This window comes from Stegastes partitus, unplaced genomic scaffold (genome assembly GCF_000690725.1).
Source record: "Stegastes partitus isolate 25-593 unplaced genomic scaffold, Stegastes_partitus-1.0.2 Scaffold749, whole genome shotgun sequence".
In the NCBI taxonomy this organism is placed as follows: Eukaryota; Metazoa; Chordata; class Actinopteri; family Pomacentridae; genus Stegastes; species Stegastes partitus.
In genome coordinates, this window is record NW_007578480.1 from 57,145 (window position 1) to 79,485 (window position 22,341).

Sequence of the window (22,341 nt, forward strand, 5' to 3'; positions counted from 1 at the left end):
CCCTGCGCACCACCCCGGTTTCCCTCGTCACGGCTCCCTCTCTGCACCGGGAAAAAACCCACAGACCAAGGCACCCTCAGGCACTGGCTCGTCATGCACCACTCTCGGGACCCCCCTTCCTCGGATCACGACCCCCAAAGACTTCACCCCACCCCCTTCCTTAAATAAATCCTGTTTCCTTTAACCCTTCTCCCCGTCTCCCTTTTTCGTTTGGGTTCACCCGCACTGTCACCGAGCACGAATCGTCACATAGGTCATGTCCGAAAAGTGCTACAAAGATTACTTGAAAATCAGTTATATGTCAAGGCTGAGAAATGTGAGTTTCATAAGTCTTCTGTGTCTTTCCTGGGGTTTGTGCTGGCTGAGGGAGAGATCCAGATGGATCCCAGTAAAGTCTCTGCAGTTGCAGAATGGCCCACTCCACGCTCCAGGAAAGAGGTTCAAAGGTTTCTCGGTTTCGTTAATTTCTACCGCAAATTTATCCAGAACTACAGTTCCATTGCTGCACCTCTGCACAACTTGACCTCCCCTAATCAAGTGTTTGTCTGGTCCACAGAATGCGAGACTGCTTTTAGTCGCCTCAAGAAGAGTTTCACCTCAGCGCCAGTGCTCTCACTTCCAGATCCACGCCAGCAGTTTATAGTAGAGGTTGACGTCTCTGACGTGGGTATTGGAGCAGTCCTATCACAAATTAATCCAGGGAACGGTAAGATGCACCCTTGTGCATTTTTGTCCAAAAAACTCACTAGTGCTGAACGTAACTATGATGTTGTAGACTGTGAACTGTTGGCGGTCAAAGTGGCTCTGGAAGAGTGGAGGCACTGGCTCGAGGGGGCTCAACAACCTTTCCAGGTCTGGACTGACCATAAGAACTTGGAGTACCTGAAAACTGCCAAGAGATTAAATTCTAGACAGGCTAGATGGTGTCTTTTCTTTGGTCGGTTTAACTTTGTCCTCTCCTTCCACCCCGGTTCAAAAAATGTCAAGCCTGACTCTCTCTCCCGTATCCATGACCCAGATAATTCCACTCAGGCTCCCAAAACCATCCTCCCCAAGTCTTGCTTTATTTCCGCCTTCTCTTGGGGAATTGAGGACAAAGTCAGAGCGGCCATTGCTAATGTCCAGCTACCCCCAGAATGTCCTGTGGACAAATTGTTTGTAGTTCCCGGACTTCGGGGGGAAGTTATTCACTGGGGTCACACCAATAAGGTCGTCTGCCACCCAGGGATCCTTAAGACCCTGTCAGTGATCCAGCAGCGCTTCTGGTGGCCTAAAATGAATCTAGATGTCACTGAATATGTCAATGCCTGTTCTGTATGTGCCACGTGTAAAGTTTCACAGCAGAAACCACATGGAGAGCTTCAACCGCTCTCAATACCTAAACGCCCATGTTCTCATGTATCTCTAGATTTTGTTACCGGTCTCCCTCCCTCTAGTAGGAATACTGTGGTTTTAACAGTTGTCGACAGACTTTCTAAAATGGTACATTTAATTGCCCTGCCTAAACTTCCTTCAGCCAAAGAGACTGCCAAGGCTCTCATCCAGCATGTTTTCAGGATCCATGGTTTTCCGGAAGATGTCGTCTCCGATCGAGGCCCCCAGTTTATTTCCAAGTTCTGGAAGGAGTTCTGCAGTCTGCTAGGAGCCACAGTCAGTTTATCATCAGGTTTCCACCCACAGTCAAATGGTCAAACTGAACGCTTAAATCAAGAACTGGAAAAAGGACTACACATCACAGCATCACAACACCCCAACACCTGGTCTTCTCAATTGGTTTGGATCGAGTTAGCTCACAATTCATTGCCATCTACATCATCTGGTTTTTCTCCGTTTCATGTTGTCCATGGTCACCCACTGTCTCTGTTTCCCTCCACAGACCCTGTCAGCCCTGTCCCGTCGGTTCTTTTATTAATCAGATGCTGTAAGAGGACCTGGGAGCGAGCTCGCCAGCACCTCCTGCGGCAGTCCGCTGCTTATAAAGTTGCAGCAGACAGGAAAAGGTCGACAGCTCCCGCTTACTCCATGGGTCAAAAGGTCTGGCTCTCAACGAAAAATCTGCCACTCAGGGTGGAGTCTCACAAGCTCGACCCAGGTTCATCGGTCCCTTTCCTATTTCCAAAGTTGTTAACCCTGTGTCTGTTCGTCTGCATCTCCCCAGGTCCATGCGTGTTCACCCCACTTTTCATGTCAGTCACGTCAAGCCTGCACTCACCAGCCAGCTCTGCCCTCCAGACAAGCCCCCTCCACCCCCCCGGTTCATTGACGGCGGGCTGGTTTTCACAGTCAGGAAGCTCCTGTCTGCCCGTCGTCGTGGCCGGGGGATCCAGTACCTGGTGGACTGGGAGGGGTACGGACCGGAGGAGCGGTCCTGGATCCCCTCATGTTTTGTTTTAGACCCCTCTCTCATTTGTGACTTCCACGCTGCGAACCCTCAGGCACCTGGGCCTTCAGGAGCCGGCCCTTGAGGGGGGGGTACTGTCATGTCTGTCAAGTTTCTGTTCATGTCTGCACATTATGTCCCGTTCTAGGTTTACTTCCTGTACCTGTCTTGTCTCACCTGCTCCCTGATTACCTCCCCGCACCTGTTTCCCATTGACCCTCATTACCTCGTGTATTTTACCCTGTGTGTCTCACTGTCTTGTCGCCAGTTCGTTGCACTTCACAGTCCTCGTACCAGCGTTACTCAAGTTAAGTCACAGTCTGTTTGATCTCGACCTTGTTTCTGCTTTTTGACCTTGCCACTTGTCTGACGATTTTGGATACCTTTGTCTGTTTGATCTTGACCTTGTTTCTGCTTTTGGACCTTGCCTCTGCTCGCCGATTCTTGGATACTTCTGCCTGTTGGACTGATTTTCTGTGTACCGAACCCTGACTGCCATTAAACCTGTCTTTTGCCCGAACCTACTGAGTCAAGCATTTGTGTCCACCAATTCTGTAATGAGTTCATGACAGAACGAACTGGCCAGAATGGACACAGCTGATTCAGACCTGGTTTGCAATGCCATACGAGCACAGAGTAAGAAATTAGCTGAGCAAGAACAGCAGCTCGCTGCTCTATGCTCCAACCTGAGAGACCTAGACGCACAGCAGGACTCAATGATGCAAAACCTGTGCTCTCATGTTAATTTGTTAGTAGAGTGGCTAGATAATGCAGCTCCGACCACCGCTGCTCCAAGCACAGCAGCTGATCCTCCGGCTGCCGCAACTGCCGCTGCCGCTGCCGCTGCCGCGGCCGCCGCTGCTCCACTGCCTGATGCCGCTAACACGTCATGCTTGCAGCTCTCCTGGCCCCAGAGATTTTCAGGAGACTCTGGTGATATCAAGCCCTTCCTGACTCAATGTAAGCTTCATTTTGAACTGCAGGCTGTGGCCTTTCCGACTGAGCACTCAAAGATCGCCTTTATTATTTCCCATCTGTCTGGGCGTGCTGAAGCTTGGGCCACTGCTGAGTGGAGTCGGCGCGCCTCGTCATGTGTCATGCTCGCAGGATTCACCAAAGCACTCACACAGATCTTCCAGCACACATCACCAGGTCGAGAGGCTGCTCGGGCTCTTGTTAACCTAAGGGAAGGTAGACGCAAGGTCACAGACTATGCCATTGATTTTCGTACGCTAGCTGCAGAAAGCGAGTGGAATACTTCTGCACTAGCTGATGCGTTTTTTCAAGGATTGTCAGGAAATATCAAGGATCACATGGTCGTCATGGATCTACCAGAAGATTTGGATTCACTCATTGTTCTTGCCATCAAGATCAACAAGAGGCTTGCCGAGCGAGATCAGGACCGGGGACGATTCCCTGTACGTGTGTCGCATCACCAGGAAGGCAGAGGCTNTCTGGTAGGTTACCAATGTCCTGGAAAAAGGCAATTGTGGTCCCTATAGTGAAACCAGGGAAGGACCCGTCCTCTCTGTTGTCATATAGGCCAATAGCTTTAACATCAGTGTTGTGTAAAGTGATGGAGAGGATGGTTACCAATAGGTTGGTTTACTTGCTGGAAACAGGAAATTTCTTTGCTGAATATCAGAATGGATTCTGAAAAGGGAGGAGTACGATGGACTCTGCAGCAGTGTTGGATAAAGAGGTCAGAAGAGCTATTATACACAAGGAAGCTGTGGTTGCAGTGTTTTTGGATATTGAAAGGGCTTATGACAGTTTATGGAGGGAGGGCCTGCTCATTAAGTTGCACAATGCAGGTGTCTGTGGGAGGCTATTTGGTTGGATTAAGGACTTTTTGAGCAGTAGACAAATTCAGGTTAGGATAGGGAATGTGCTGTCTGAAGCTGCAGAAGTAGAAAATGGTACCCCCCAAGGGTCAGTGATTTGCCCCGTTTTGTTTAACATTATGATAAATGATATTTTCAAATCTGTGGATGTGAAATTTGGTAACTCCCTTTTTGCTGATGACGGGGCCATTTGGAGAAGTGGGAGGAATATTGAGTACTTGGTCAGTGAGACTCAGAGCGCTCTCAATCATGTTGTGAAGTGGGCAAATAAATGGGGTTTCAGGTTATCAACTGAAAAGAGCAAGTTTATGATTTTTGGTTTGAAAAAGAAAATTCCGTCATGTAGTATTGCAATGTATAATTCCCCAATTGAGCGAGTGAGCGTTTTTAAATTCTTAGGACTTTGGTTTGATGAGAGGCTGACTTGGAGGACTCATGTAACCAAAGTAGTCGTTGAAAGTGAGAAAGTAATCAATGTTATGAGAAGTCTGTCAGGGTGTGATTGGGGGGCAGAGAGGTATACATTGCAGCTTATTTATAGGGCCATGATTAGATCATTATTGGACTATGGGTGTGTTATCTTTGGGGCTGCTTCTAAATCTGTCTTGAGTAAACTTGATTGTGTGCAGGCTAAAGCGCTGAGACTCTGCTGCAACAACTTCCATCCCTGCATTATTAGTAGAAATGAGAGAGTCTCCTTTGAGCCTGAGGCGAACCAGGTTGGGACTTCATTACTGGGCTAAAGTGGCAGGGTACAGTGGACACTTGGCAGCTAAATGGTTGCTGGAGGACAGCTGGGAGTTTGGGAAAAAGCCAGAGAAGGCTTGTTTTATGTCTTGGGTGGCAAAGGTTGCCCAAAATCTGGAGTTTGAGAAGGATGCTGTGGTTGGAGTAGTGTGGCCCTCAGTGCCTTTATGGAGGTTGCCTGAACCAGAGGTTAATGTTGAGTTGCTGAGTGTGGCTAGGGGGGCAGCATGTGGGCATCTGCAGCGGGTTCTGAGTGAGCACGGAAATGCAGTCCAGATCTACACTGATGGGTCTAAGGAGGGATGCAGAACAGGGTTTGGGCTGTATGTAGTAGAGCCCCTGGTTAGACGCAGTGTTCGTGCAACAGATAATTTATCTGTGTTTTTGGTGGAGCTACTTGCCATTTGGTGTGCACTGAGGTGGGCTGAGCTGAACAAACCGCTATTTTCTATAATCTGCTCAGATTCTGCCGCCGCTCTGTCAGCCCTCAGCCATAGATCTTCTGAAGCACAACTTGACTTGATCTTCTGCATTCTGTCTTACCTTGGCAGAATTGAAAGTGTGGGGTCCGTTGTGACATTTGTATGGGTCCCTGGCCATTCTGGGGTGCAGGGAAATGAAATAGCGGATGCATTGGCCAAAGAGTCACTCTGCAGGGGCTCGGTAGAGTTTGTGCTGCCACTGGGAAAGCAGGAGTGCTATAGCAGCTGTAAAGAGCATCTTATTAGTCAGTGGCAGCAAGAGTGGGAGGGGGAGAGCAGAGGGAGACATTTTTTTTCTTGTCAACCGTCTGTGGCAAGCACTAGACACCCAGTGACTTCTTGTCGTAGAGAGGAGGTTGTTTTAACAAGACTGCGCTTTGGACACTGTGGCCTTGCATCCAGCCTATTTACTGTAGGAAGACATGAGAATGGGTTGTGTGAGTGTGGCGGATCAGAAACCCTGAGTCCTGTTGTCCTGCAGCAAATATGAGAGAGAGAGCGAGAAGCTGTTTATGGAGCTGCCTGAGACAGGCTTGACTGTCTTTTCAACTGGGTCAATACTGTCTTACAATCAGAGGGGAGTGGGAGATGCTGTGTTGTTGTATCTCCGCCGTAGTGGCCTTTTTATGAGAATTTGAAAGTCCTGACTGACAGTGGAGGGCAGCATTGCGCACTCCAGCGTATAGCCTGTCGGAAATCAACAGAAGAAGAAGAAGAAGCCCTGGGTACGTGAGTGTTTGCATGCTGCCAGAGTGAAGAAACAAACCCAGAGGGGCTCTACGAGTTGGTTTTCTCTTTGCCTTTTTCCTCGAAACACGGATAGTTGGAGCTTTAGCGGGAGTCGAGCGATGCGGACGGTCACCGACATCCATCGTGGAGCCGTAGCAGCAGCTCCGGGCTTCGAGTAGAAGACCTGACCTGTGCAAACTCTGGAAAGCTTCTCAGGACATTCAGTCGAAGCTGGGAGTTTTGTTTTTTTTTAGAAAAAAAATATCACATGCGACACAGGTTGGATTTCTGATCTGAGGAAGCATGATTTTGAGGAAAATCCAGTCAGGCGGCTGCAGAACATGGCTGTCCCGGGTGAGTTTAGTGTTTAGAGTCAAACTAAAGAGCTTAAAACATTGGAATTTGTGATCTTATAGTATATTTATCACAGCAGAGAAGCTGCAGATCTTGTTTTCGCAGTCGTGTCTTTCACACTTCCTATTTTGATTGTGGCTGTGGTCGCGCCCTGCTTGATATTGGCATTTGGTCAAACTGTACTGCTCTGTGCTGACATGCTCAGTTACTGTAGCTGCACTGCAATTATACAGCTAATTAGATTTCATCATAGCTTCACATCACAAATATATTTTACTTGATCCTGCAGAAATTTCACTTATCCTCCTCCCCTTCCTCCTGTCTGCAGGTTTCACTGAGGCCAGAGGTGTGTTTGTTCTCCTCAGTGCCTCCCCAGCCGGTGCCTCCTCTGATCCAGACCCTGCAGGGATACCTGAGGGCCTTGGAGCCCCTCCTGCCCCCCGAGGAGCTCAGCCACACCCGCAAGATAGTGCAGGAGTTCAGCCGGATTGGAGGCCTCGGTCCGAAGCTGCAGGAGGCTCTGGAGAGGAGAGCCAGACTCTCCAAGAACTGGGTATGTGTCTGCTATCAGTGTGTGAAGGGAGGCAGCTGCTGGAGGTAGACATGAACACACCTGGAGCTCATGGGCAGATGTACAAGAAACGTTGGAAAGTAGAATCAGCAACAAAATACAGACTGATCTTAACTTCTTACAGTCAAATCAGGTCATGCAGATGAGCCAAAGTGCTGCCCAGTAGGGTCATTCCACTTGATTAAAACTCCTTTATTTATAAACTATGGATATGTAAAATCCGTCTTTCCATGACGGCTTCAATATTTTTCTATTTATATTTCAACTCACCCATAATCAGAGCTTATTCAATGTCCAATATTGCAGATTCTTAATTGTTGCCGTGATTAGAAATAACAGTGAAACAGTTACGTTCTTTTATCTTTAATAGTTCCTGGGATATTATGGTTCAAACATGGGAACAACAGGGAATTTAAAAACAATAATCTCACAGAGGTTTTTTTTATATATATAAAGCTAAAATTCCCTCATCTTTATAAATATCCATATTTTATGCTACAAAACGTTCAGACAAATCAGTGATGGTGAAGCACAAAAAGTTTTAAAAATGTGATTGTTTGAGACGTTTTGATCAAACAGACATAAAAACTGGCATCATGAATTAAACCAGTAAGTTTAAATATTAAGGTTAATTATGTGAATTTAACTGGGTAATTTAAATATTACAGGTAAAACCCTACAAAATTATTTTTTTTAAATGGCATATTAAGGTTAAGACCCTCAGTGTTATTTATGGAGATTTACTTATTTAAATCTAAAGTCGAAATGAATCCAGTAAAAGCAAAGAACTGAAAATTATTTTTTTATCTGTGTTGTTCAGGTTGTTTTTTGTGTATGTGTTGAGAACATTTTCCCAACAACAAAACCGACTCAAAAACTCTAAAACGTTTATAAAAACACACTAAAGTCTCCAAAATATATGCTATGTATTAATATTTCTAGACAAATTTAACAAAACATTGAATATCTGTTTTTTTTTTTCTAGCATTAAATGATATTTAATTGAATATTTTGGTCGTTTGGGCTGCTGGTCTCACAAAACAAGACATTCGATGAATTTTGGCTTAAGATGTCTGTCTTCTTTTGTGATGGAACAGATACACACCTAGGCAAAATTGTTGGTGCCCCTCGGTTAATTAAAGAAAAACCCCAACAGTCACAGAAATAACTTGAATCTGACAAAAGTAATAATAAATAAAAATTGTATGAAAATTAACCAATGAAAATCAGACATTGCTTTTGAACCTGTGGTTCAACAAAATTATTAAAAAAAATAAACCCATGAAACAGGCCTGGACAAAAATGATGGTATCCTTAACTTAATATTTTGTTGCACAACCTTTTGAGGCAATCACTGCAATCAAACTATTTCTGTAACTGTCAATGAGACTTCTGCACCTCTCCGCAGGTATTTTGGCCCACTCCTCATGAGCAGACTGCTCCAGTTATCTCAGGTTTGAAGGGTGCCTTCTCCAGACGCCATGTTTCAGCTCCTTCCACAGATGTTCAATAGGATTTACATCAGGGCTTATAGAAGGCCACTTCAGAATAGTCCAATGTTTTTCTCTTAACCATTCATGGGTGTTTTTAGCTGTGTGTTTTGGGTCACTATCCTGTTGCAAGACCCGTGACCTGCGACTGAGACCAAGCTTTCTGACACTGGGCAGCACATTTCTCTCGAAAATACCTTGATAGTCTTGAAATTTCATTATACCCTGCACAGATGCAGCAAAGCAGCCCCAAAGCTTCCATGTTTCACACTAGGGACAGTGTTCTTTTCTTGATATGCTTCATTTTTGCATCTGTGAACATAGAGCTGATGTGCCTTGTCAAAAAGTTCCAGTTTTGTCTCGTCTGTCCAGAGGACATTCTCCCAGAAACTTTGTGGCTTGTCAACATGCAGTTTGGCAAATTCCAGATTTGTTTTCAACAATGGTGTCCTCCTTGGTCGTCTCCCATTAAGTCCACTTTGGCTCAAACATCGACAGATGGTGCGATCTGACACTGATGTACCTTGACCTTGGAGTTCACCTTTAATGTCTTTAGAGGTTGTTCTGGGCTCTTTTGTTACCATTCGTATTATCCGTCTCTTAGATTTGTCATCAATCCTGCGGCCACGTCCAGGGAGGTTGGCTACAGTACCATGGATCTTAAATTTCTGAATAATGTGTGCAACTGTAGTCACAGGAACATCAAGCTGCTTGGAGGTGGTCTTATAGCCTTTACCTTTAACATACTTGTCTATAATTTTCTTTCTAATCTCCTGAGACAACTCTCTCCTTCACTTCCTCACGTCCATGTTTAGTTTGGTACAAACCATGTCACCAAACAGCACAGTTACTACTTGTAGCCCTATAAATAGGCCGACTGACTGATTACAAGTTTGTAGACACCTGTGATGCTAATTAGAGGATACACCTTGATTGAACATGTCCCTATGGTCATATTATTTTCAATCTTTTCTAGGGGTACCATCATTTTTGTCCAGGCCTGTTTCATGACTTTATTTTTTATTGTTTAATAATTCTGTTAAGTCACGGTTCAAAAGCAATGTCTGATTTTCATTGGTTAATTTTCATAGATTTTTTAGAATTTATTATTACTTTTGTCAGATTCAAGTTATTTCTGTGACCATTTTGGGTTTTTCTTTCATTCACCGAGGGGTACCAACAATTTTGTCCACGTGTGTAAGTAGTCAGATAATTGAGAAACAAATCATAATGTTTATAGTAATGAAATTGATCTTTTGTAGCCCCGTGCTGATGAGAAGTTTGACGAAAACATCACAAACAAACAAAAATGTGTCACTTTAATGAGTTTGTGCTGCCAATAAACTAACAGATAATTTAACGTAGGAGAGCAAGAAAAATATTTATGTATATGGCAGTTTTCAAAATAAAAGTAGCAAACTGCAAGGTGGCTCGGCGGTTAGCACTGTTACACCAAGAAGGTCGCCAGTTTGCATCCTGGTGAGGACACCCGGGATCTTTCTATGTGGAGTTTGCATGTTCTCCCTGTGCAGTGTGGGTTTTCTCTGGGTTCTCCGGCTTCCTCCTACACAGTCCAAAAACATTTTGAGGTTAATTGGTGATTCTAAATTGTCCGTAGGTGTGAATGTGAGTGTGCTTGGTTGTCTGTCTGTCTGTCTGTGTAGCCCTGGATAGACTGGCGACCTGTCCAGGGTGTCTCTGCCTTCGCCCTGAGTGAGCTAGGATAGGCTCCAGCCCCCCATGACCCTAGTGAGGATTAAGGGGTGTATAGATAATGGATGGATGGATGGACAAACAAACAAACGGGACTGAAAACTTGATCTACTGTTACAAATCGCTGTGATTTTGTTTAGAGCTGATTTCTGTGCTTCTGCTGCAGATCTCGGACCGCTGGGTGCAGTGGGCGTACTTGGAGAGCAGACAGCCGCTGCCCGTGCACTCGAACCCGGCCATCTCTCTGCCCCGCAGAGACTACAACGACTGGAGGAGCCAGCTGGTGTGAGTCCACTCATGCTGATGTAGTGACGCAGCATGACTTGTTTAATATCAGCTCTGGACGTGATGGTTTCAACATGCACAGAAACTCAAAACACTCAGCTGCTGCTTGTTTAGTCTTACTAGTCAGCAGATAAATAAATTCTGCTGCAGTACTATAAAAGCTCATTCTGAATCAAATTTGTCAAACTTTACATCATGAAAGCACAAAGTCTCGTCATTCAAACTGTAAACTATTTTAAGACAGTAGCAACAGCAGGTGCTGACTTTGAGGAGTCTGCAAACACATCGAAACGGCACTTTTTCTGTCACCTCTGCCTCTTCTGCACACAGTTTTCACAAGAAAAAGGCTTTGAGCGAGCAAAATCGACACTGTGTTGTATTGTAGTGTTGTGTCTTTGTGTCCTCTTCTGCTTGTGATGCGGATGCTCAGCTGTTTATTGTGTGAATCACTTAGCTGTTGCCATTTAAACCTTGTAACATGACGACCTGCTGCTCTGTGTGCTGCACAAACACTCCGGCTGGTAACTTTTCAAAAAGACAGTTGCATAAATTCAAATAATTTGCAACTTTTATTTATGAGTTTGTTTTGGTGAAATTCTTGAAAGTCAGCACCTAGAACACCCTACTAAGGTGGGCACTGTTGAATTTAAAGTTAATTTAAGTAGATATTTGGATACTATTTGATATTTTTAGTTTTAATACTTTTGTGGATGCCTATACCGAGCAGAAAGCATGATCAATTCACATACAGTTGACACAATGAGTCTATGTTGCCTTGTTTATCAGGAATCTTTTCATTTTCTTGGTATTTCTGAACATTTGATAAACCTTTCATCCTGCCTAAAACCTCTTTTGGTTCTGTGCAGGAAAACCCCTGAATGTGAATTGTTTAATGTGCAGTTACGGTTGAAAACTCTAAATCTGTTCCATATTAATAAGAAAATGTTTGTTTCCTCGCAGGTTTGCATCTAAACTGATAGCAGCCGTTCTGGACTTCAAAGCCAGAATTAACACGTGAGTCTTTCTTTATAGCAGATTGTAGACAACACATGAGAATGGCAAGAACTCCCTTTGTGTTTTAAAGGTAAAATATTAGAAAAAATAATGCTATGGGTTAGGGCTGCACAATTAATCGAATTTTAATTACGATCACAATATTGGCTTCCTACAATCAAATTTGCATGATCGAGCGATATTTAAAATGTTTATTGCTGTGTTCACACCAGACGGCTGTCTCTCAGGTGGTAGAGCGGGTTGTCCACTGATAGCAAGGTTGGCGGTCCGATCCCCGGTTCCCCCCACATGCTGTGTCTTGGGCAAGACACTGAACCCCAAATGGCTCCAATGGCAGATTAGCGCCTTGCATGGCAGCTCTGTCGCCATTGGCGTATGTATGAATGTGTGTGTGAACGGGTGAATGAGAAACATTGTAAAGCGCTATATAAGTGCAGACCATTTACCATTTACCATTTACCATTTAGGCGCGCGTAAAATCATTCACCTGAATGATTTTCATGTAAAGTCAATTTGAAGACGCGAGTAGACATCCTGCAGCACGATTGATGTGAATTGAGCAAGTTATTTGCGTGTATGATGCGATTCTTGACGTGCGTTTGAAGAGCAAGTTGAAAAATCTGAGCTTTTGCAATCTGACGCGCTGCGTTGGCCAATCAGCATTGAGATTCTCTGCTGACATCAACATCATGATTCATTCAGTTTTTTACAACTACACCGTGATTACTGATTGATTTACTCACCCCAGGAGATAAGTAGCCACATTACTGGCCAAGGCAGATCTCAGTGCTCAGCAGAATGGATGTCCCTCTCCTCCAGTTCACACACAAGAATGCTACTCTTCAATTTAGCAAGCTAGCGAGCTGAGTTGCTAGCTATCGCAATGCTAGAGGGATAAACCGCCGCTAGCTCCGTGTTGCTGTGGTCAATGGACTCCTGCTGGCGGCCGCTTGTCTGTGTTGTTGTATGTGGCACGGAAAAAACATCACTCTATGTCAGCGAGCTGATACCACAATGTAGTAATTAATAAATTAATTTCCATTTTTCATATTTTTAGGGGTATTTTTCTTCTTTAGCTACAGAGATATTATGATGTATTGTAGATAACTGTCTTATAATATATCGCCAAATCACCATATCGTTGCTTACTGTGTAATTTTTCTGAATTTTTCATCAGTAAAAGTAGTAAAGCCTCTCTGTAAAAAGTGATTTTTTTTTTACTAGATAAACCCCTAAATGTATATAGTATTGTCAAAAAGGTGTAATTAAAGTTGTATATTGATGGTAATTTAATCAGCATTTTTTCCATTTAGCTCATATTAACATTATTTTAATGTTGGGCTGTTTATTTCTTCAAAAAATGGTCTTGTGAAGCTATTTCTGTCTATAACAAAGTCCCAAAAACTTTTATTTGTCTTTATTAAATCATTATTTTAACCAAAAATGTCAAAAAAAAAAGGAACGACTTACAGATTGTATTTGAACTTTTTACAGGAAAATTTAACTTTAAGGTCTCAAATTCAGACTTGAATAACTTGATGACGATGAAATGATGATGCATCATTTTTTAGAAGCTCATCAAAACAAGAATCTGCAAGATATTGAAAATTATTAGAAACTAGTGATGACAGATAAAAAAAAGTGGAATAAAAAGCACAAACATTTTCAAAATGTAGTGAACTGTAACTATAAAGTGCCAAAAAATTTAAATATTAGACTTCAGCCTAAATGAACATGTTTTCAATGCTGCTTAGTATTCAGTGTTGCTACTCTGTGAAGATGAAAACAGTAACATATACTAATTCCATAATAACCAAATGAATCCAGCTCCTGACAATTATCTGCTGTTGTAGTGACAATGTTGGTTATTAGCTACAACAGGACTCTGAGCTGCATTTAGCTGCAGTAATCCTCTGGGGACGTTTTAGGCTGCTGCATTGCAGCCACTTTCACCGTCATCTATTTTTGGGCTGCATCCTTTGACCCAGCTGGCATCGCCTGCTGTTTTTCTGCATGAACTGAATCTGCCTCTATATTTATTTGCCTTCGCTGACTGTAACAGTATCTGCAAACTTTTTGTTTTCAGTCGGAGCAGCACTTCAGTCCAGTTTTTAGCTTTTTTTGTATATATTTTTTCTACTTTATTAAAAATCATTGAAGCTGCTCTCCCTCCTCATTTAATCACTGAGCATTTTCTGCTACTTTACGTTTCAGAAGAACATGTCAGATTTTTACTTAATTTAAGTTATTAGAAATCTACAGTGACAAGTTACTTTTCAGCAGGGCTGCATCTAACAATCAGTGTCATTGCGGATTATTTTCATGATTAATCGACAAGGTAAATGCCTTTTTTTTTGTTCAGCACTCAAAGATGTTCAGTTTACCGTCACGGAGGAGGTACAAAACCAGAAAACATTCACATTTAAGAATCTGAAATCAGGAAATTTAGAATTTCTTTCTTAATTTGATTGATTATCAAAAGAGAGATTATTTTTTAGCTTTTATTTTCTGCTTTAGTTGAGGACATTTTGACCTCACAGTTATTCTGTTATTATCATTTGCATTTAGATCTATCAATTGGTTGACATATCCATACAAAGCAGTTTATGTTATGAGTTTTTAAAGGCCCCCAAAAAGAAAAACTTTCAGCAAATATTAGAGAAAATTCCAGAAAATGTGTTTTATTTTCTTTTTTCTCCCCAATAATAAACTCATAACCCATGGGATTTATATTGTGACCAAATGGAGATGAACAGGGGCTGCAGGGTGGCGCAGTTGGTAGCACTGTTGCCTCGCAGCAAGAAGGTTGCCGGTTCGCGTCCCAGTGGGGGCACCGGAATCTTTCTGCGGGTTCTCCGGCTTCCTCCCACACAGTCCAAAAACATGTTGAGGTTAATTGGTGATTCTAAATTGTCCGTAGGTGTGAATGTGAGTGTGCTTGGTTGTCTGTCTCTAAGTGTAGCCCTGTGATAGACTGGCGACCTGTCCAGGGTGTCCCCTGCCTTCGCCCTAAGTCGGCTGGGGTAGGTTCCAGCCCCCCCCGCGACCCTCGTGAGAATTAAGCGGTGTACAGATAATGGATGGATTACTTTTGTCAGTTTTAAGTTATTTCAGTGACAGCTGTTTTTTTCCTTCTTTAATGGGAGGGTGTAAATAAATTTGAGGACGACTATAGAAGATCCCCGGTTCGCGTCCCGGTTAGGATGCCTGGGATCTTTCTGTGTGGAGTTAGCATGTTCTTCCCATGCAGCGTGGGTTCACTCCAGGTTCTCTGACTTCCTCCCACAGTCCAAAAACACGCCGAGGTTAATTGGTGACTGTTGGTGAATATTAATAAAACTTGTGTGTTTGTTTTTCCGTCAGTGGGCAGCTGCCGGCCGAGCACATGCGAGGGATGCCTCTGTGCATGGAGCTCTACCCACTGCTCTTCTCCTCCTGCAGGATCCCCGGCCCCAAACATGACTACATCGCCCACTACGGTCGATCCAGACGCTCGCCAACACACATCACCGTGGTCAGGAACTACCAGGTGGGTTATGGCGACACACAGTGGAGGGCGCAGTCAGACTCTGCTGTTGTTCTCTCCTGTTGTTGGCTCGGCATCAGTTGTACGATGCAGCCGTCGTGTCAGGTCTTGTGCAGTCACACAGTTTTTTTTTTTCTTTGCTGCTTGTTAATTAGGTTTCTTAAGGCCTAAACCAATTACAGATGAGCCTTACCTTGTAAACAGAAGTCACATGACTGCAAAGGAAGATTCTTCATTGGACTTTAGATTTTTGGCAACGGATCCTCCTGGAAGATTAAAGATTGTGGCAGGTGGAGGAATGAAAACAAATCTGATCTGAGTGGTTTGACTTAAGATAAGCCTCATAAGCTTTGTCACCTGTTTAGCTTCCCTTGTCTTCATATCAGATTAAAAACAGGAGAAATGGATGAATGTGACGCTCCAGATGGTTCTGTCGACGTTTCAGTTCAAGTTCTTACTATGAACGTTGATTTAAAGTATATTTTGTGTTAAAAGTTGGTGATGAATTGACAGATTTTCAACTTTGCAACAGTCCTTGAACTAATCAAGCGTGACTTTCAGATTTGTCGGCAAAACGGCTAAATCAAAGTTTAAAATCATGATATTGCAGCAAATTCAATTCAATTCAATTTTATTTGTACAGCGCATATTTACAACAACAAGTCATCTCATAGCGCTTAACAAAGGCAGAGACAGAAACACCCAACAATCCAAAACATTTGGATTCCCTCTAAGCTTCAGCAGTCCGAAAGCACTCCGCAACAGTGGGAAGGAACCGAAAACCCCCACAGGGGAAAAAAAGCCTCCGACAAAACCAGGCTCAGGGAGGGACGGCCATCTGCCTCGACCGGTTGGGTGGATGTAGGATGAATTATACAATGTAGTTTACAGTTAAACAAGTTATTAGAAGTTATTGTCCTTTTGTAACAGGAGGCATCATGGTGGGGGCAGCAGGATACAGAAGGTGAGGCCAGCGGCTGTAATTCAGGAGCTCCAGATCCAGAGACATCCACAGAGAGAGCAGGCGCAGGAGAACCTCGGGGGGAGTCACAGTGTTAGTCATATGTAATGGTGATAGGCAACTATAGAAACATATACATACATACACACACACATGTATATATGAGGAGAGGAGAGGAGAGGAGAGGAGAGGAGCCCTGTGCATCATGGGAATCCCCCGGCAGTCTAAGCCTATAGCAGCATCACTAAGGGACAGCTCAGATGACTCCGAGCAGCCCTAACTATGAGCTTTATCAAAAAGGAACGTTTTTAACCTAATCTTAAAGGTAGAGAGGGTGTCCGCCTCCCGAACCCAAACAGGGAGCTGATTCCATAAGACAGGAGCCTGATAACTGAAGGCTTTGCCTCCCATTCTGCTTCTAGAAACTCTGGGAACCACCAGTAGACCTGCAGTCTGAGAGCGAAGGGCTCTGTTAGGATAATATGGAACAATAAGGTCTTTAAGATACGATGGCGCTTGATCATTAAGACTTTTATATGTTAGAAGCAGGATTTTAAATTGGATCCTTGAATCCTTGCAAACTCGTCTAAATGTCATTTAAAAGCTCACCAACACTAACCTGATTCTGTAAAAAAAGAAAAAATTCTGTGCTGCCTTGTGAAACCGTAAAGCCATGGTGACTCGGCTACAACCAACAGTCAAATGACAAAAACTCAGTGACTCACCAACGGAATTAGGCTGAACTGCAGGCTGTGTTTGAACAAAGCAGATAGGAAACAACGATGAAAACAAATTTAAAAAAATGTAAGTAGTGAAATATCTGTAGTATGTAGAGGTTTAACATTTAATGTTTACTCACCTCGTGATTGTTTGTTGGTTGAGCAGGTGGAATAGAACTTTTTCCAACTTAACCCTAACCTTTTTTATTAATTCTGGAAATAATCTAGTCGGTTATCAAATTTATTTATCACACACAACTTGCAGGGAAAAGGACTTTTGTGACTCTTCATTGCAATTCAGTCCTCAAAGTGCAGGGTAATGGCTATAAAAAAAATGCAGTGAAATACTAGATAGAATTTGCATAAGAGTAGAACAGATAATAGAAGCTATGAAAGACATCAAAATATAAAGGAAAGGTTTCTAAAAGTTATGTGGCAGCAACACAGTGGGATGTGTTGTAATACACTGTAGATATTTTTGATTATACTCTGAATTCTTATAGCACAATGAAGATGTACTTCTAAAAATGTCATGAAAGTGGAAAATAAAATGACATAAAATATAAGGAATTTTCGGAAAAAGCATTAATCAAAAGCCCAAGTTGAGACTTTCAAGGTGCTTTTTTTTTTTAGTAAAGTGAAAGTTACGAATCCCCGAATGCCAGAGGCGGCGCTTTAAGCGCTGAATATTCCCCTTCACGCATGCACAGTTTGAATATGAATACCAACAATGTCACCTGTGACACCTGGATGACCCCGGGGGAGACTATAACTTCTGGTGTCATCAGGGTATCTGTTCCTACAGAAGCTTCTCGCGAGAACACGAGGATTCTGAGTGATAGAGTGCTCTGGCGGTCATTCGGGATTCATAGAACCGTAATTACATTCGTAACTTTCATTCTAGTTCATCCCTGCTGACTGCCAGAGGCGGTGCTTCAAGCACTGAATGACTTACATCAGCAAACTCACGAGGAATCCTGATTACAAACCTGAATGAGTAGAATCAGAGGTCTCCGGCAACAGAACCACACCCAGTAGATGGGGAGTAGCAACATTTACCCTGTAAAACCTTGAGAAGGTTCCTGATGAGGCCCATGAAGCCGCAGTACAAATATCTTCTGGGGGTGCTCCTCTCAGGGCAGCCCATGACGTAGAGACACTCCTGGTGGAGTGGCATTTCACGCCTGATGACAAAGAACGGTTACTTGCCTCATATACATGGCGAATGACGTCCACAATCCAGTGGGACAGGCACTGTTTGGAGAGAGCACAACCTTTCTTAGGACCACTAAAACTGAGCAAGAGCTGTTCTGACCGCCGAACGCATGCTGAAGCTGTGATATAAACTCTTAGGGCCCACACTGGGCACAACAGTTCTGACTTGTCCCCCCTCTCTCCTGGTGGGGGGTTAAACTGTTCAAGCTGTATAGGCTGGTTGAGGTGCGAGTGTTATATTTTATGCAAGACTGCGTCATTTTGTCATTATGTTCCTCCACCTTAGGGAGGAACGCTGTATTCGGCCATAGAGTTACACCTGAACCATCTGAATTCCACCTCAGACACGAGTCACTGAGAGAAAGGGCGTGCAGCTCACTGACGTGTTTTGCCAAGGTAATGGCCAGGAGGAACGCAGTCTTGCATGACACCCACTTCAGCTCTGCTTGTGCCTAGAGCCTCCAGCGGCAGAGGAAGGTCCCATGATGGAGCTCTTGGAGCTCTCGAGGGATACAACCTCTGAGCTCCCCTGAGGAAGAGGGACACCAGACTGTGGGTCCCTACTGTGCCATGATCGACTCTAGCATGTCTAGCTGATATCACTGCCATGTACACCTTCAGGGTAGAAGGAGACCGACCTTTGTCCAGAAGGAACTGCAGGAACTCCAGAATAGTAGGCACAGAGCAATGCACTGGATTTGCACTCTGGCCCTCACACCATTCAGAAAATAATTTCCACCTGTTGTCATACTGCAGCCGAGTAGATGAAGCTCTGGCATTCAAGATGGTATGCCTGACAGGGTCCACACAGCTGCTCAGCAGCAGTTCAGGCCGTCCAACAGCCAAACGCACAGTTGGAGGCGTTGAGGATTGGGATGCCAAATCTGACCTCCTAGTTGTGACAGTAGGTCTTTTCTGTCAGGGAGTTGCCATGGCAGAGTCTGTGCAGGAGGGGAAATCATGTCCTCGCTGGCCAGAAGGGGGCCACCAGCAGAATCTTGTGACCCTTGTGAAGAACTCTCTGAAGTGTTGAACGAATCAGTGGCAGTGGTGGAGAGGTGTATAGAGACACTCCAGCCAGGGGTGGGCCACTGCATCCTGGCGTAGAGGGCTGGTCATTTCCGCCAAGGAAAACCAAAGGGGACAGTGGGTTGACACCTCTGACGCAAAGAGGTCAACCTCTGTTCTGCCAAAGAGGCTCCAGATGGTGCGCACGACCTTTGGGTGGAGGCGCCACTCTTCTGGTGGAGGCTTGTGACGGGAGAGGAAGTCTGCCAGATGGTTTCGCTCCCCCGGTAGATACATTGCCCGCAGGCTGACAAGGCACGGGGCTGCCCACGTCAGAAGGTCCTTGCTCACCTGCAGCAGCCGTGCAGACTTGGTCCTGCCCTGGTGGTTGATGTGGTATATGGTTGAGGTGTTGTCTGATCGAATGAGCACGTTTCCCTCTCAGGTATGGCAGGAAATGCTTTTGAGAGCGAGATGCACTGCTTGCAGCTCCAGCACATTGATATGTTCGGAGCAGTCTTTCACGAAGCGCTGCCTGTGGGCCGTCCTGCTCTGCCACACTGCACCCCATCCCAGGGGGCATGCATCTGTGGTGACAGCCTCTCTGCAGGATGGAACTGATCCCACAGGGACGCCTTTTAACATGTAGGCCCTGTCCCTCCATGGAGCCAGCGAGAAGGCACTGCTGCGACACCTTGATCCTCCAGTGCCTGTGCTGCTTGACATCCAAGTGGAAGCTGTTCAGCCACCTCTGTAGTGGGCGTAGCGACAGCAAGCCCAGTGGAACAACAGCTGTGACAGATGTTAGTTTGTCCAAGAGACGAAGGAATGTAGTATAGGGCACCAACTTGCCACTTCGGAAGAGGGTTAGAAGGTGTAGGATATCGTCCATGCGTTGTGGGGATGGACAGGCCCTCATAGTTGTGGTGTCCAAGGCCACGCCGATGAACATTGTGGACTGAGAAGGTTCCAGGCAACTCTTCCCCAGATATACCTTGAGGTCTAATTGAGCCACATGGGAGAGGAGACATGCTGTGTCCTGGGCCACCTGAGCCTGAGACAGTGCACAGATCAGCCAGTCGTCAAGGTACGGCAGAACCTTCATGCCTCAAGCCTGCAAGGGTACAAGAGCTGCCGCCACACACCTCGTGAACACCCTTGGGAAGCAGGAGAGCCCGAATGGTAGCACCCTGAACTGCCAGTGGTGGCCTCGATGGGCAAAGCGTAGAAACTGCCTGTGTTGATGAGCAATGGAGACATGAAAGTAGGCATCCTTCATGTCTACAGATGTGAACCATTCCCCTTGGGAAACAGTTCGCAGAACTTCTGCCGTGGTCAACATATGGAAAGGCATGATTTTCATGAATTTGTTCGATCCCCTTAGGTCCAAGACTGGACGGAATCCGCCGGTCTTTTTTGTAACGAAGAAGTATGTTGAGTAGAACCCTGTGGGGTGCAACAGAGGATCTACAGCCTCAATGGCGCCTTTGGCCAGGAGGGCGGACAACTCCTGGTCCAGCGCTAGAGCATTTGCCGGATCTCTGATAACGGTCATTTTGACCCCGCCAGAGGTTGGGGGCCGGCGTCGGAATTGAAGCTTGTACCCGTGGGTTAAGGTGGCAACCACCCAGGGGTCCGAAGCGTGAGCAGTCCAGTAGAGCTGCTAGTGGGAAAAATAATCAACAGCCGTCCCAGAGGCCTCAGTTCCTGGCCCCCCGGCCCCTAGGGGCCCTGGAGGGGCGGACAGGATCTGGGGCCCGAGGTTGCCTGGAAGGTAAGCGGGCAGAACCACGAAAGTCACGGGTCAGCCTCTGAACGAGACGCTGAGGACCACAACGGTTGCTGTAGAGAGCTGGTGGTGGTAAGCGGGCTCGGGGGGCAATTGAGGGGCCCCCAGACCTGTTGGAGGGAGGCATACTTCTATGCAGACCCAGGAGCTGCTGCCTGGTCTGCCCAGCTTGGATAGTTCGCTCCAGCACTTCCAGCGCAGCTGACCCAAATAGCTCCCCTGGTTCCGCTGAGAGGCTACGGAGAGTCCTCCTACTTGCCTCTGTCAGATTTGCCTGCGCAAGCCATACCTGGCGGCGAGCCTGGACCAAGATGGACGTCATCCTCCTAAGTTCTCTGGTTATGAGGCCAAATGCATACAACGATGCGTGACTGAGGCTTCTGGGGGCAACATACACACTGTCTTCCTGCAGAGAAGCTGAGAGGGCCAGCATGATGTGGGATAGGGAGTTACCAATACGACCAGCCCACGTTCCAGCATCATAAGCCCTTGTAAGCAGGTCATCTGTGACCGAGGTGAGGGGCACCTGGCGTTCTGACGCAGAGCCTCATCAGGAGACACAATTAGGGATGCGATGGCAGGCTCAATAGCAGGCATGTGGCCCAGGCCAACTCTCGCTGCATCATGCATGACTGCCAGGGCTCATCCATCAACTTGCAGCTGGGAACAAGCCTTACTGTCTCTCCAAGCAGCGTGGAACACATTCAAGTAGTCCACTCAGTGAGGAACTGGAAAGGCAGAGGGGGCAGGCCTGTGCCTAAAGAGGGCACTTGCATGAGCCGATTCCACCTGCTGTGGTATGTGCAGCCCCAGGCAATACAGGGCCATGCGCATAGTGGCCCTCCAAGGAAGTATCAGAGCGGTGGGCCATGAACATGGATCTTATCTGGGCCAACTCCACAGAATGCTGATCCACCTTTGAAGAAAGTCTGCTGTGATCCGACTTCACCTTTTTCCTGGAGGGGGCAGCAGCAGCTTCTGCCCGATGCTTAGAGTGTTTAAGTTGGGGTTGGAGCAATTAGCCTGGTGGGGGGAGGTCCCCTTCACCCCTTGGAGGTTCAAATTCTGCCAGTCTAGCAGTTCTCACTGCTCGCGGCATGTAGCTGCAATTCATACATAGGTTATCAGAGAGTGCCTCTCTCAGGTGCTCAAGACCAAGGCATGTGGGGCAGAGATCGTGGCCATCTTCAGGCTGGAGAGGAGCCTCACAGGGTGTACAATGGTGGGGGTTATCCATCGTGGTGGCACGAGAGGAGAACTGCCACCCTGGCAAACTACACCACTTTAAGTTAGCCCAGAGCGGACGCTAAGGACCATATGCTGGGGGAAGGGAGCGAGAACACTACCTGCCCATCAGAGGTCAGTCACAAAGTTAACACAACTCAGTTAGCCGGAGCACAACACTGCTGCTAACTTCATTCACTTAATGCTGGAGGGAGGGAGCGAGTGTGCTGTCTGTGCCAGCAGAGTTAAGACAAAATACTATCTCAATCAGCAAGAACGTAACACTACAC

General features: G+C 45.6%; 1 protein-coding gene across 3 annotated transcripts in view; it reads left to right on the plus strand.

The window, feature by feature from the left end:
* Positions 1-841: 841 nt before the first annotated feature.
* cratb (carnitine O-acetyltransferase b) overlaps positions 842-22,341 on the plus strand; it is a 41,452-nt gene continuing 19,952 nt past the window's right edge. Inside the window, exons 1-6 of one of the 3 annotated variants that reach the window (XM_008291537.1) lie at positions 842-852; positions 6,188-6,536; positions 6,865-7,089; positions 10,477-10,595; positions 11,556-11,609; positions 14,973-15,138. In XM_008291537.1, coding sequence (XP_008289759.1) covers positions 6,486-6,536; positions 6,865-7,089; positions 10,477-10,595; positions 11,556-11,609; positions 14,973-15,138 — 615 coding nt within the window. In that variant the 5' untranslated portion in view covers positions 842-852; positions 6,188-6,485. Of the gene's footprint in view, positions 853-5,301; positions 5,314-6,167; positions 6,537-6,864; positions 7,090-10,476; positions 10,596-11,555; positions 11,610-14,972; positions 15,139-22,341 lie in introns of those variants that run through there. The other 2 variants (XM_008291538.1, XM_008291536.1) reach the window with 2 other exon arrangements.